General features: G+C 38.0%; 1 protein-coding gene across 7 annotated transcripts in view; it reads right to left on the reverse strand.

The window, feature by feature from the left end:
• USP15 (ubiquitin specific peptidase 15) overlaps window positions 1–15969 on the reverse strand; it is a 117331-nt gene that overhangs the window by 81294 nt on the left and 20068 nt on the right. For all 7 annotated transcript variants that reach the window (XR_009550793.1, XR_009550794.1, XR_009550795.1 and 4 more), the window contains exons 2-3: window positions 8275–8402; window positions 4376–4506 (exon numbers count right to left, since the gene is read on the reverse strand). Coding sequence is in view for 4 of the 7 variants with exons in the window: in XM_007516874.3 (XP_007516936.1) it covers window positions 4376–4506; window positions 8275–8402 (259 nt within the window). In the remaining 3 variants the exon portion in view is untranslated. The remainder of the gene's footprint in view (window positions 1–4375; window positions 4507–8274; window positions 8403–15969) is intronic.

The following is a 15969-nucleotide window of genomic DNA, read 5'->3' on the forward strand; positions in this document are numbered from 1 at the left end:
GTGCTACAGCCCGACTCCCCTAACTGCTTTTTCTATATTGAGCTTCTAATCAGCTACAATGCAAAGCAATTACTAATTCTAATTATCAATACAATTTTGGACTTGTCAACATATAAAATATATCCTCTAGAACACTGAGGTACTATTGTTTTCAATCTTTATTCTTTCAGCTCTATACTGGCACAGTCCTCTAAAACAGCTAATCTTATCTTGTGACTAATCTCAGAGGGAGAGCTTTTAATACTTTAGCAATAATTATGTCTGTAGTTATTTCTACTTCCAAAAATTCTAAATCACTATACAGATATTTTTATGATATACTTTTTCTGCATCTTAAGATAATTTCCTACTATGTTTGACCAATACCAAAATTATGAGATGATTTTCAAACTTAAATTTAACTTTAAAATGTCATTTTTATTGCTTTTAAAAATATTTATTTATTCCCTTTATTGCCCTTGTTCTATTGTTGTAGTTGTTGTTACTGATGTTGTTGTTGGATAGGACAGAGAGAAATGGAGAGAGGAGGGGAAGACAGAGAGGGGGAGAGAAAGATAGACACCTGCAGACTTGCTTCACTGCCTGTGAAGCGACTTCCCTGCTGGGGGCTCGAACCGGGATCCTTACACCAGTCCTTGCACTTTGTGCCACCTGCACTCAACCCACTGCGCTAGTGCCCAACTCCCTGCTTTTTTTTTTTTTAAACATATTGTTGTACTTGGAAATTGAGAATCTATATTTATAAGTTAAAATTGCCTGTAAATTTTTCTTATTACTGTTATTGAGGACTGTGCAACATTTATGCTAGCCTCACAAGATTATCCGGTAAGTATTCAATCTCTAGTACTCTGAGATAGTATTATAGGATTAATGTAATTCTTTCTTTTCTTTTTTTTTTTTTTTCCCCTCCTCCAGGGTTATTGCTGGGCTCGGTGCCTGCACCATGAATCCACCGCTACTGGAGGCCATTTATCCCCCCTCTCGTTGCCCTTGTTGTAGCTTCGTTGTGGCTATTATTATTGCCCTTGTTGACGCAATTCGTTGTTGGATAGGACAGAGAGAAATGGAGAGAGGAGGGGAAGACAGAGAAGGGGAGAGAAAGATAGACACCTGCAGACCTGCTTCACCGCCTGTGAAGCGACTCCCCTGAAGGTGGGGAGCCGGGGGCTCGAACCGGGATCCTTACGCCGGTCCCTGAGCTTTGCGCCACATGCGCTTAACCCACTGCGACACCGCCCGACCCCCATAATTCTTTCTTAAACACTTGGTTGAGTATATTGATCAAGTTTTCTGTAAACATTTTTTTTTTTTTGTGGGAAGATTTTAATTTAGTAATTTAATTTCCTTATTTATAAAGGACAGTTCAGACCTTTTATTTCTTATTGGTTCAACATTCAACTGGATTTTTCTACAAATGTGTTTGAAGCATCAAGATATTCAAATTATTACAAAAGTTGTTCAAAATATATATATTTTTGAAATCTCCAAACTATGATACTACTTTCTTCACTCATAATACAGGCCATCTCTTCTTTTCTTTTTACTTACTTATTTATTTATTTAAAAAAGGAGACATTAACAAAACCATAGGACAAGAGGGGTACAACTCCACACAATTCCCACCACCAGATCTCCATATCCCATCCCCTCCCCTGATAGCTTTCTTATTCTTTATCCCTCTGGGAGTATGGACCCAAGGTCATTATGGGATGCAGAACGTGGAAGGTCTGGCTTCTGTAATTGCTTCCCCGCTCAACGTGGGCGTTGACTGGTCGATCAATTTCTTTTTATTCTTAACTAGCCTTGTCAAAGTGCATTTTTATTTCACTTGTCTAATTTCACTGTCCTTTACAGTGAGTAAAGAAAAAAAAAAAGAATCACATATATGTATATATTTTCTAATTTTTCTATTTCTTGATTAGGTTTAATTTCCATTTCTTAATTTTTAAAAACAGAATTACATGTTTATTGCTACAAAAAAACACTTTATTCTTTTTCATTTTGTATATATAATTCAGTTGATTGCTTTTTTTGACCTCAGGATAACTCAAAAGCATACTCTTCTACTTTTAGGTAGCTGGAAGATAAATCTAACTATCTTTTGTCACTAATTTGTAAATTATACTGGGAACAAAAAACAGACTGAATAATTCCTATCAGAAAAACACTGGGCATTATCTTCTCATCCAACATATGTTGATTTTAGTAAAAGCTCTACTTAAAATTAGTATTTTACACTACATACAATGATTATTAATTAAGTTATGGTGTTTTATCACATTATCTGCTTCCAAGCTCATTTATGGGCTTATTGGCCTGATTCAGTCCCACTCCAGTTGTTGGCAGAGACTTTAGTTCCTCATTGTGTGAGTCTCTCCATTGGTTGCCTTAGAGCATATGGCTTCATCCAGCTGCTGATTCAAGAGAATGTACCTCTAAGTTAGAAGTACCAGTATCTACTATAAATTAATTTCAGAAGTGTCACATCCTATTAGTCAGATAGAATAGCTCTGTTACAATGTGGGAAAGTATACAAGAGTGTAGGTACAAAGAAGTGGTTACCACTGGGAGCATCTTAAGAGCCTGGCTATCAGAGTTGACCTCCAGCCCTCAGTAAATTACAGCTCCTTCCTCTAATGTGTGGCATATGGTCGACCTTTCTACACTAGCCTCATTTTATGATACCATCAACTCTAAGTTCAGAAACTGTCATCTCTATCTGACCAGTGCAAATGAGGATGCTTGGGTAGAGTATCTTAAGTATTTGAGTTCTTTTTTTGGATAGCGATAGAGAGAAATTGAGTGGGGGAGATAGAGAAGCAAAGAGATAGAGAGACCTTCAGTAGAACTCTTAAGCAGGAGCCCTATAAACAAGGAATTCTAATTTTGAAATGCCTAAGTGACCAAACCAAAATTAACCTAAGCTAAACCTAAATCAAAGACAAATAAACATTCTATTTAGAAGAGTCAAGTCATACGTAAAAATACAAAATAAAGCAACATTGTATTATGTGCTTCAAATAAATTCAAATATAGTTTATTGGACTAACCAATCTATTTAACAAACTGTTCATGAAAGAGAAAGTGTATGGGATAGGGAGAAAGAAACAAAGAACAGCTCTCAGCTCTTGCATAAGGTGGTGTTAGGGATTGAAATTGGAACCCAGGCATTTAAGTTAGTGCTCTCACATAGTGAACTATCTTGCAAGCCTGAATTTTGGCATGTTTACTTTGAGTAGCTGGCATTGCTCTATAGCAAAATTCTATTTTTTATAAGTGGTTTTTGGTCCAAAAGTAAAGAACATGCACCATGTTGTAATGTTACTAGGCTATTTTAACCGCAAGACTTTAAGGGATAATTCAGTATCTATATATTTAAATCTAAAAAAAAAAATTACATCAGATAAGTACTTCTTTTAGTTTCTTCACGCTTCAAACCCCCTTCAAGGTTATTGCTGGGATTCTGTGCTTGCACTATGAATCCACTGCTCCTCCTGGAGGCTATTTTTTCCCCCCTTTTTTGCCATTGTTGTTACTATTGTTGTTGTTGCTGTCCTTGTTGGTAAGGACAGAGAGAAATCAAGAGAGGAAGGGAAAAGAAAGATAGACACCTGCAGACCTGCTGCACAACCTGTGAAGTGACCCCTCTGGAGGTGAGGAGCTGGGGGCTCCAACTGGGATCCTTGTGCTGGTCCTTGTGCTTTGCATCATGTGATCTTAGCCTGCTGTGCCACTGCCCAAACCCCTACACTTCTCTTAACCAGAGTACGTCTCAGCTCTGTCTTATGGTGGTATGGGAAATTGAACTGGGACTTTGGAGCCTGAGGCATAAGAGTCTCTTTGCATGACCATTATACTACCTACCTTGACCTCTTCACTATTTTCTAATGGTTGTATTGTAAAAGCAATATGGTACAATGATAAAGAAAACATAATTGGGTTGACTAAGTTTGAATACTAATATAACTTCCTAAAAGATTCTGAGCCTACCTGTTTCTGTCTTTACTTCTTCATCTATGAAATGGGGTAATACTACTCACTTCACAGAATTTTCTGTGAGAATTAAATAACGTGTTAAGTTTTTATAACAGTTTCTAGAATAAACATCTATATGTCTTAGCTGTTAATAGAACATAATGTACAGTAACATTCTGCTATCTTTTTCTTCAAAATAAATGATAAGGGTAAAAAATGAAATATTCTGATGCCTGGGAGGTGGTAGATAGTGAAATATACTCAGAAGCACAAGGTCCTGAGCTTATCCTCAGCACCATACATGCCAGAGTGGTGCTCTAGTTCTTTCTCATTAAAAAAATAATTTTTCCATATATAAACTACTTTAGTGAAGTATTTTTATTCAATTATTAATCTGTACCTTTCGTGCTATTGGTTCCTGTCCTTCCATTAGTGTGTACCAGCTTACAAGTTTATTCCAGCCCTCAGTTGGCAACAGTATGTAGTCTAGTTCATCAATAAGATGTTCCTTAAGTGATTGGGCATCTCCATCTACAGAAGGAATAATAAATTAATTACATACAAAGAATTGTACATATCTTCAAACAATCTGGTTGAATACATTAGAAATAACAAACTCTGAAGTCATCTCCTCTGCCTCATCTTTGGTGGAACCTGAAGCCCTCATGTTAATTAAGATAAGCCAAAAAGAAGACAAATACTGAATGATCTCACTATAGGTGGCACTTAAGAAGTAGGAATAGAGAGAGAAAACACAATGCAAAACTGGACTGGACATGGTGTATTGCACCAAACCAAAGGTCTCTAGGGAAGGAGGAAGGAGAGGGAGAGAAGAGATGATGAGAATCTTGGGTTCCTGTTGTATGATGATGACGTAAAAGGATCTAAGTTGTGGGTGAGGGTATTTTGCAAAGAATGTTTCTGAAGAGATAAGAAACAACTAATGTATCAACAAAAATGCTGCAAAGTATTTACCAAGCCCCTCAATAAAAAATGATAAAAAAATCTACGTATTCCATAACCACAAAATGGCATGTTGTAATGTGAACTCATAGCAGCCAGGGAGGTGGCTCAGTGCCTAGAACACAGAGGTACCGGGTTTGAGACCAAGCACTGCAAATGCTAGAGCAATACTCTAGGTCTCTCCCTTTCTAATAAGCAAATCAATCAATCAATCAATCAATATTTGAAGATAGTTTGGTTTATTAGAATACCTACTTACATCTCAGATGAGATGAAAATAGTGTGAAATTAGATTGCAAATATACTGAGTCACTGTATTGTTCAGTTTAAGGAGATGAATGTTATTTTAATTTTTTCAAGTGCCTAGTCAAAATCTGACTGATAATTTTGTTGAATCTATAGATTAAATTGGATAATTTAGCAACAGTAAGTTTTGTTAGTCACTAATGTAACTTTCTTCATTTATTTTCTGTCAACAAAGTTTTATAGTTTTTAGAGTACAGGTCTTATATATATTTTGTCAAACTTTAAAAATTTTTGATGCTACTATAAAATGTTTTTAAAATTTCAATTCACATGAGTTTATTATTAAATATATAAAATACAACTAGTTTTTAAATATGATCTTATATTCTGTAAAATGACCTCACTTATTAGAAGTTTTTTCTGGAGTAGCAGGTCACTGAACTTTTACATAGATATAGCTGTATCATTAAAGGTAGATTTATTACTTCTTGTACAACCTGTACATTTTTCATTTCTTTTTACCCTACTACACTAGTTTGAATCTCCAATATAATATTGGTTGGGAGAGTTGAGAGTGGACAACTGTGCCTTTTCCTGATTTTAGAAGGGCAACATTCAAGTCTTTCACCATCAAGCATGTTTGTAGGTTTTCCATTCATGACGTTTTAAGGTTAAAGAAGTTTCCTTGTACTTTACTCTTCACTTACTTAATGTTATTTTTTAATTCACCCTCTACCCTGTGTATACTTTTTTGCACTGTTAACCAATTGATAAGTTTCTATCAGATTTTAGTATCAAGCAGTCCAGGAGGTGGTGCAACAGACTGAACAAAACACCTGTATATAAAAGATTCAAATTTTGATCATATTCAATGTGGTTATTTATAAAAATAAGTTCAAATTCACCACTTCACTATTTGCTTCTTGTTCTTTGTTGCTTTTATTCATTCAGAACAAAAGAAAAATAAAACAATGAGGGGTTGGGTTGGCACACCTGGTTGAGTGCATATGTTATAGTGCATAATGACCCGGGTTCAAGCCCTTGGCCTCCACCTGTAAAGGGAAAGCTCTGTGAGTGGTAAACAGTGCTGCAGGTATCTCTCTGTCTCTATCTCCCCCGTTCCTCTTGATTTCTGCCTGTCTCTATCCAATAAATATAGTAAAAAAATTATGAAAGAAAACAATGATATTTGTACTATGGGGCAATATTCTATTCTTTTTAAACCACACAGGTATATACAAATATAGGTATACATAAATTGCATCTTACTGGGTATATACATACATACACACACACACACATATATATATACACACATACATTGCAGCTTTTTGCTCTAAGAGGTGATTAACCTAACTTAAAATAGTTTGGGGGGCTGAGTGGTGGTGCAGCGGGATAAGCACCAGGACCAGAGTAAGGATCCCGATTTGAGCCCTCAGCTTCCCACCTGCGGGGGGTGGTGGTGGTGTCACTTCACAAGTGGTGAAGCAGGTCTGCAGGTGTCTTTCTCTCCCCTCCTCTCTCGATTTCTATTTGTCCTATCCAACACCACCACCAATAATAACAACAACAAGGGCAACAAACATGGGAAAAAAATGGCCTCCAGGAAAATGGATTCATGGTGCAGCCCTGAAGGCAATATATGCTTTTATTTTAGGAGGATTAAAAATTTTCTTTTGGGAGTTGGGCGGTAGCGCAGCGGGTTAAGTGCAGGTGGCACAAAGCGCAAGGACCCGTAAGGATCCCGGTTCGAGCCCCCAGCTCCCCACCTGTAGGGGAGTCACTTCACAAGTGGTGAAGCAGGTCTGCAGGTGTCTATCTTTCTCTCCCACTCTCTGTCTTCCCCTCCTCTCTCCATTTCTCTCGGTCCTATCCAACAATGATGACATTAATAATAACTATAATAAAACAAGGGAAACAAAAGGAAATAAAAAAAATTTTTTTTTTAAATTTTCTTTTGTCTTACGAAAAAGTAAAAGCAGGGGCTGGGCATGGCAAACCAGATAGATCATATACATTAAAGTGTGCAAGCACCAAGTCCCCGCCTGCAGAGAGGAAATTCTGTGGGTGATGAAGCAATGCTGCAGATACCTTTTTCTCTATCCCTATCTCCCTTTAACCTCTCAATTTCTGTCTATCAAAAAGAAACAAAATGGCTGTCAGAAGCAGTGGATGTATAGTGTAGGCACCAAGCCCCAAAGACAAACTAGATGACAAAAAAAAAAAAAAAAAAAAAACCCAAAAAACAAAAACCAAAAACCAAAAAACATTCAGTAGTTTATCCCATGAAATATAAGGTTTTCTATTCTGGCTGTTAAGGAACACAAATTATTCTTGGTCATATACAAGTGCCGATGATTGTTTTTCCTCTTTTTGCGGGAAGTCAGTTAAGTCTTAGGCAGCTTCTTCATATGCAAACATTGAACAAAATCAGTTGAAGACTTCAGAGAAGTTCTCCAGTTCACCGAATCTCCCTCTCTAGTGCTGCTTGCTTCTTTCCAAGAATCTGCTTTTAAAACTGACAAACTTTGACAAAAAGTTTTTTTTCTCTTATCACCATTCTTTCTTGTTTTGAGAACCAATGTTTCATATATATATATGTCTACTCAAGGTTTTAGTTTATTCAGTTGGGAAGACAAATCTAGTCCCTATCAATCTATTGTCAGAAATGGAAGTTCTGGCATTTATGTTTAATTTTCTTTAAATGTATTCAGAAATATTTAATGACTCTCAAGTACTGATATTATAGAAGATAAACATATACCAGTACCTCACAAACTTAAAAAATATAGTCTTATGTCCATTCAGGGAAACAATACACATCACATTTTCCTAAAATAGTAAGATACTGCGTTCTAATTCATGATCTTCATCTAAAAGTTTAAACAATAACCCTTAGAATTTCATTAATGGGAAACAACTTATAATGACAGATAATAAGAATTATGATAGAAATAATCTAGGTACTTGTCAAAGTTATAAATGTGGAGAAATTTCTTAATACAGCTGTTTACTTATAGTAATTTTGTATATTACATGTTTAACATACTGAAACAAATACAAGTACAGTTTCACTGGTGGAATAATGACCTTTGAGAAGTCCAGAGTTATCAATGGGTCCAGGATACACATTTTGATCTCCCATCTGGTATTTGTCCCAACTGTCAAAGCCAACATATTTTTTCCACTGTTTGAACCAGCGGCTATCAACTAAGTACCTAAAAAGAAAAATAAAATCAATAAAGGAAAACATCAGCAACTATTTAAAAAAAAAAAAGCAGGAAAGTTATCTATGCTTAATATATTATTTTATATTAAAGTGTATTTCATAGGACTGAACATAACAGTTAGACCACTTATTACTTGGAGGAAAGATCTTCCACTTATGAAATGTGTTTCTATTGTTATAGAAATATCTGCAACTTGAGAACAAGTATTATCTATACATTTTAAAAATCATAGTAGCCCTTATTCAATAACATTTTCTAATATAAAATTTTACATCTTAAATATAAGAACAAAATAGGTCAAAACTTTAAATATAACATGGTAAAATATAAGTATTTACTTACACCAGGGGGCCAAGTGGTGGTACACCTGGTTAAGCACACACACTTCAGTATGCAAAGACCCAGGTTCAAGCCCCTTGTCTCCACCTGCTGGGGGGAAAGCTTTACAAATGGTGAAGCAGTGCTGCAGGTGTCCCTGTTCTTTATCTCCCCCTTTCCTTTCAATTTCTCTCTGTCTCTACCCAATAAATAAATAAATAAAAATATAAAAAATATTTGCACCAAAACCACATATATTCATATAGATATTACAAATATAAATAAAAATGGCTCTTTTGCAAAAAAACCAACAATTATGGCAACTTTATACATTTCACAGCATTTTTCTAGGGTTAATAAAAAATAAATTTAATCTCCTCTCCCGGATCAACTAGGAATACCAAAGGAGACCACCCGGACCGAAACAAGACAGGACTAGAATGACCACAGAAACCCAGTAAATCACCCGTGAGTACAAACACGCGTGGCTGGTGACAGAGAGGAGAGAGGGGCCTAAGGAGAGATTAAGTGACTGCTAACAGTTCGACAGTTTGTTAGTGGAGACAACACCTCCAGTCTGCTCCACCAACAAGGGGACAGCTGAAGGGAGGAAAGGACTCCCCAGAGACTCACCAAGTACAACTCTGAGTCTCCATTGCTACTACCCTCAGAATCTGGAGCAGCAACAGGGAGGGACACCAGGGCACAGAGATCTAACCGGGAAACTCAGAAGAAGACCTATACCTCGGTGGCATAGCTGAAGGGCTGTGAAAGTCTCTTTGCATAACCACTGGATTATCTCTGCCACACCCTGCTTTATCTCTTGGTCAGGAGTCATTGATTAAGCCAAGAAGCCTATTGATAGTTTAAAAGCCCTCAGGCTACCATAGCCTACAGGGGAAGAAAAAAAAAGGCTTTTACACCACTGAACTCCAACTCAGGGATTGAAAAACCTCTTAACTTATATAAAATGGTTAAAACAACAAGAAAAAATAATGGAGACTCGAACCAGGACAAGAGTCCAGCTAAAAGTCCTCCAGAGGGCAAAGCACAAAACAACGAGTTCAACATCCAAACATTAGCTAAGGAAATAATAACAGGAGTGAGTAAAGAATTTGAAAAAATTGTAATCAGAACTGCAGGAACAACAAATGAGAATATGGAAGAAAATTCTAATTATCTCATGGTTATTAGAGAGCTGAAAGCTGAAATTGCTGAGCTAAGAAGGCAACTAGCTGAACAAGCTAAAACAGTATCAGAGCAGGGCAACAAAATAGATGAACTCCAGAAAGCAGTAGAGGGCAGAGAGAATAGAATCAATGAGGCTGAAGACAGAATTAGCAAGATTGAGGATGAATTAGAGACAACTAAAGAAGAAGTAAGAGATCTCAAAAAGAGATTAAGAGATGCTGAAAACAACAACAGAGTCCTATGGGATGACTTCAAAAGAAACAATATACGCATTATTGGCTTACCAGAGGAAGAAAGAGAAGGGGAGGAAGAAAGCGTTCTCCAGGCCATAATAGCTGAAAATTTCTCTAGTCTAGACAACACCAAAGACATAAAGATTCAAGAAGCCCAGAGGGTCCCAAACAGAATTAACCCAGACCTAAAGACACCAAGACATGTCATACTTAGATTGGAAAGGAATAAGGATAAAGAAAGGATCCTCAAGGCTGCAAGAGAAAAACAAAGAGTCACCTACAAAGGAAAACCCATAAGATTAGCAGCAGACTTCTCCATACAAACACTACAGGCCAGAAGAGAATGGCAAGATATCTATCGAGTGCTCAATGAGAAAGGCTTTCAGCCAAGAATACTATATCCTGCTAGACTGTCATTCAGACTAGATGGAAGCATCAAAACCTTCTCAGACAAGCAACAGTTGAAGGAAGCAACCATCACCAAGCCTGCCTTGAAAGAAGTTCTGAAAGGTTTCCTATAAACAACCAGACCACCACAAATAGAACATATATCAAAACACTCTAAAACTCTACAAGAATGGCGTTAAAATATCTTCAATCTTTGATATCAATAAATGTGAATGGCCTGAATTCACCTATTAAAAGACACAGAGTAGGAAGATGGATCAGAAAACACAACCCAACAATATGTTGTCTACAGGAAACTCACCTAACGCAACAAGACAAACACAGACTTAAAGTGAAAGGATGGAAAACTATCATTCAAGCCAATGGCCCACAAAAAAAAGGGCAGGAACAGCTATTCTCATATCTGACATGATAGACTTTAAAATAGATAAGATTAAAAAAGATAGGAATGGACACTACTTAATGCTCAGAGGATCAGTCAATCAAGAGGACTTAACAATTATTAACATCTATGCACCCAATGAGAAGCCATCTAAATACATCAAACTTCTACTGAAAGAGCTACAGCAATATATTAACAGTAACACAATCATAGTAGGGGACTTCAACACCCCACTATCTCAACTTGACAGATCATCCAGGAAGAAAATCAGTAAAGACATAAGGGAGCTAAATGAAGAGATAGATAACCTAGAACTATTGGACATTTTCAGAGTCATTCAGAGCAAGTTGTGGTATATATACACAATGGAATACTACTCAGCTGTAAAAAATGGTGACTTCACCGTTTTCAGCCGATCTTGGATGGACCTTGAAAAAAATCATGTTGAGTGAAATAAGTCAGAAACAGAAGGATGAATATGGGATGATCTCACTCTCAGGCCGAAGTTGAAAAACAAGATTAGAAAAGAAAACACAAGTCGAACCTGAAATGGAATTGGAGTATTACACCAAAGCAAAAGACTCTGGGGTGGGTGGGTGGGTGGGGAGAATACAGGTCCATGAAAAATGATGAATGAAATAGTGGGGGTTGTATTGCTAAATGGGAATCTGGGGAATGTTATGCATGTAAAAAAAAAAAAAAAAAGAAGTAGAAACGCAAAGCAGAAATTGACTGAGTTTGGAGTATGGCACCAAAGTAAGAAAGCAGAAGTATACTAGAGTTTGCAGTGAGTACCTCCCTAATACTTCCTCTCCACTTTTCCAAGCTTTGGGTCCATGATTGCTCAACAATTTGTTTGGCTTTGTATGTTAACTCTCTTTTCAGTCACCAGGTTCCAGGTATCATCAGGATGCCGGCCAGACTTCCCTGGATTGAAGACACCACCAATGTGTCCTGGAGCTCAGCTTCCCCAGAGACCCATCCTACTAGGGAAAGAGAGAGGCAGACTGGGAGTATGAACCAACCAGTCAACGCCCATGTTCAGCGAGGAAGCAATTACAGAAGCCAGACCTTCTACCTTCTGCAACCCTCAATGACCCTGGGTCCATGCTCCCAGAGGGATAGAGAATGGGAAAGCTATCGGGGGAGGGGGTGGGATATGGAGATTGGGCGGTGGGAATTGTGTGGAGTTGTACCCCTCCTACCCTATGGTTTTGTTAATTAATCCTTTCTTAAATAAAAAAAAAAGAATAAAATATTAAACAAAAAAAAAAAAATAAATAAATTTAAGCTTTAGAAGACTAATTATAATAAAACTTTACAATTAGCCTACCATCAAAAATTCATAAAACCAATATTGCTTCTGACTGTCTACTCATACAGTAGTTACATCTTCTGGGGCAAGCATAACTGATTTAAAGTGATTTAAATAATGCCATACAGAGCAGGGAGATGAATACATTTTATCACATACAATGACCGGGGTTTAAACCTGTGGCACCACATGGGAGCAGTATGAACAGCAAAGCAATGTTGTGGTGCCTTTCCTGCTCTCTATCTGAAATCAAAATGGGGAGGGGGGATGATGGGAGCTTTGGATTTGCACAAGTGCAAGGCCCTAGAGGGTAGGGGGAAAAAGTGTGAAACACCAAGTATTATTGAAACCAGATATTTTCAAGTTCCTAGAATTAGCTTCTAGTCAGCTGATTAGTGACAGAAACAGTAAAAAATAATAATTCTCTAGCAGATTTATCCTAGTTACATTATGCCTACTTTGAAATGATGTTTCTCCTCTGATTCATGACTAATTTAAAATCATTTCAACAATGAATTGCCCCCACATTTAACTAAATTCAATGGCAAAAATATCAAAAGTAAAGGCAAGCAAGTTGTTTAAAATAGTGTGCAAGTATTAATACAGGTGTTTTCTTTTTTTTTTAATACAGCTGTTTTCATATCACCATCCTAATGTTTCTGTTCTTAGTACATAGAAAGAAAAACTTGTATCTAGTCTGATTTTTGTTTGAATATAATAGCTCCACACAATTCCTAAAAGGATACTTCTTCAAGGGCAGTTTATCCCCTGAAAATGAGTACGTCAGAACCATTTTTGCACTAGTACCCTAAACCCACAGAATTAACCCAGGAAAGTCATATCATAAACCTAAAGTTTATGAGGGAAAAAGGAAAGAAGAGAGAGGTAACAAATGAGCAGAAAGACACCACAGCACCATCCCATCAATGGAGCTCCATCCTCTCTGCTGCTACCCATGGTGCTCTCCTGTGGTTCTGGAGCTTAAATTCATGGTGGCATGCATGGTAAGGCAGACACTACTGGGTGACCTATCTCCTAGGCCCTAATTTTGATTTTTTTTTAAAGGTATGTTCCCCAATACTACTGTTGCTGCCAACTGTTTTAGCTATCCTTACACATCTGCTTTCCCTGATGAATTTTAGAATCAGGTAACATTAGCAACTAAGTATTTCAAACAACTTTACACTCCTAAATTACTAGACTGTCAGGAAAGTCATGATACATTTCTGCATAAACATAAAAAAAAAACAAACATCATGACCTTTCTGACAACCCAACAGGAAGTCTAACAAGAAATGGACAAATTGTTAGAATCATACAATCTCTAAATATTCAACCAGGCGGAAATAAAAAATCTTAACAATTGCAAGCTAAGAAAAAAAAACAGTAAGTAGAAGTATCCCCAAAAAAACACTGCCCAGAACTAGATAGCTTTACTAGTGCGTTCTAAAAAAATAAAGCTTCAGGGAGTCCGTCAGTAGCTCAGCGGGTTAAGAGCACGTGGTGCAAAGCGAAAGGACTGGCTTAAGAATCCAGGTTCGAGCCCCCGGCTCCCCACCTGCAGGGAAGTTGCTTCATAGGCGGTGAAGCAGGTCTGCAGGTGTCTATCTCTCCTCCTCTCTGTCTTCCCCTCCTCTCTCCATTTCTCTCTGTCCTATCCAACAATAACGACAACAATAATAGCAACGACAACACTGATAAACAACAAGGGCAACAAAAGGGAAAAAATGGCCTCCAGGAGTAGTGGATTCGTAGTGCAGACACTGAGCCCCACCAATAACCCTGGAGGTAAAAAAATAGTAATAAAGTTTCATTTTGGTGGTGTGGTATGCAGCGATACTCAATAATCTTATAATTTTGTTTTCTTTTTTTAAATAATTTTTGATTTTTTAATTTCCTTTTATTGCCCTTGTTGTTTTATTGTTGTAGTTATTACTGATGTTGTTGGATAGGACAGAGAGAAATGGAGAGAGGAAGGGAAGACAGAGAGGGGAAGAGAAAGGCAGGCACCTGTAGGCCTGCTTTACCGCTTGTGAATATACGCCAATATACGCAGATATCTTCGCCCACCCTGTCCAACGCTTGACGTCTCGTCACCCAATCTGGTCCCCTACGCCTACACTGAACTTCTCTGTTCCAGACTCTTGGAAACAGAGTTGGCAGTCAGCTGAGGTAAAGAACAAACACCTCATCACAGACCCCTGCAAGCATCAACCCGGCTTTGACCTAGCACGTTATGATTGGGCCCTCCTCAATCGCTATCGAACAGGCCATGGCCGGTGCGCCGCTATGTTCCATCGCTAGGGAGCCAGAGACGACCTGAACTGCCCCTGGGGCTACAGACAGACTATGACCCACATAGTCAACGACTGCCACCTCTCCAGATTCAAAGGAGGTCTCGAAACTTGACATCAGGCTCAACCTGATGCTGTTGACTGGCTACGGAAGAAGGGCAAACGCTAGAAGAAGAAGACCGCTTGTGAAGTCACTCCCCTGTAGGTGGGGAGCTGGCGGCTTGAACCGGGATTCTTAGGCCCGTCCTTGTGCTTGGCGCCACCTGCGCTTAAACGGCTGCGCTACCGCCCGACTCCCTATCTTATAATCTTGTAACCACTATTAATCAAATAAAAATGGTTTAATAAGAAAAAGGTAAAAGATAAAAAAAACTTTCCAAGATTTCCTGATAACTACCTTTCTCAATTTCTTACCAAAAACAAAGGAAATTAAAAAAAAAATTTTTTTTCCAGCCACCAGAATTATTGTGGGGGCCCCTTTGTAGCACCAGGTAGCTCCTTTAATTCTCTGCTTAGAGATCTCAGCAGCTAAACATTCATTTCTTTCTTTTTAAAAATTGCCTCCAGGGTTATTGTGGACACTGACTCCCCACCCTTCTTTTTTTCTTTTTTTTTTTTAATTTAATATGTCAGAGAGAAATTAAGAGGGGAGAGATATAGAGGAGAGAAAAAAGAAGAGACACCTGCAGACCTACTTCACTACTTGTGAAGTGTCTGCCACTGCAGGTGGGGAGCCAGGGTTTGAACCCAGGTCCTTGCGCATAACTGCATGAGGCCCAGAAAATTACTGAAAATAACTTTTCGGAGTCTTACTACCTAAAAAAAATAAAAAAAGAAAAGAAAAGAAATATCACAAAAAGAAACAAAGAAAACAAGTCAATAGACTTGATGAACCTAGATCAACAAAACCTTTACCTAACTGAATTCTGAAATACATTAAATTAATGTGATATACATCTTCTTCAAGGAAGTTCATCTACGCCGATGACATCTGCTGTGCAACTCAGGCATCAAAGTTCAACATCCTCGAGGAAACACTCAAAAAAGACATGTCTCTGATATCTGATTACTGTAAAAAATGGTGACTAATCCCTAGCACTGCAAAAACGGTATCATCTGTTTTCCATCTACACCATGCCTCGGCCTCGCGTGAGCTTAATGTGCAGCTTGGCGGTAGGAGAACCCAGCATGAAGCCCAGCCAGTCTATCTTGGCGTTACTCTCGATCGCACTCTGTCATTTCACAAACATCTCATAAAAACTGCAACAAAGGAGGGCGCGAGGAATAACATCATTGCAAGACTGGCCAGCTCCTCATGGGGCGCGAGCGCTTCCACACTACGATCATCATCTCTGGCATTATGCTATTCCACTGCAGAATACTGTGCCCCAGTATGGTTCCGTAGCCCCCATGT

This window comes from Erinaceus europaeus, chromosome 7 (genome assembly GCF_950295315.1).
Source record: "Erinaceus europaeus chromosome 7, mEriEur2.1, whole genome shotgun sequence".
Lineage (NCBI taxonomy): Eukaryota > Metazoa > Chordata > Mammalia > Eulipotyphla > Erinaceidae > Erinaceus > Erinaceus europaeus.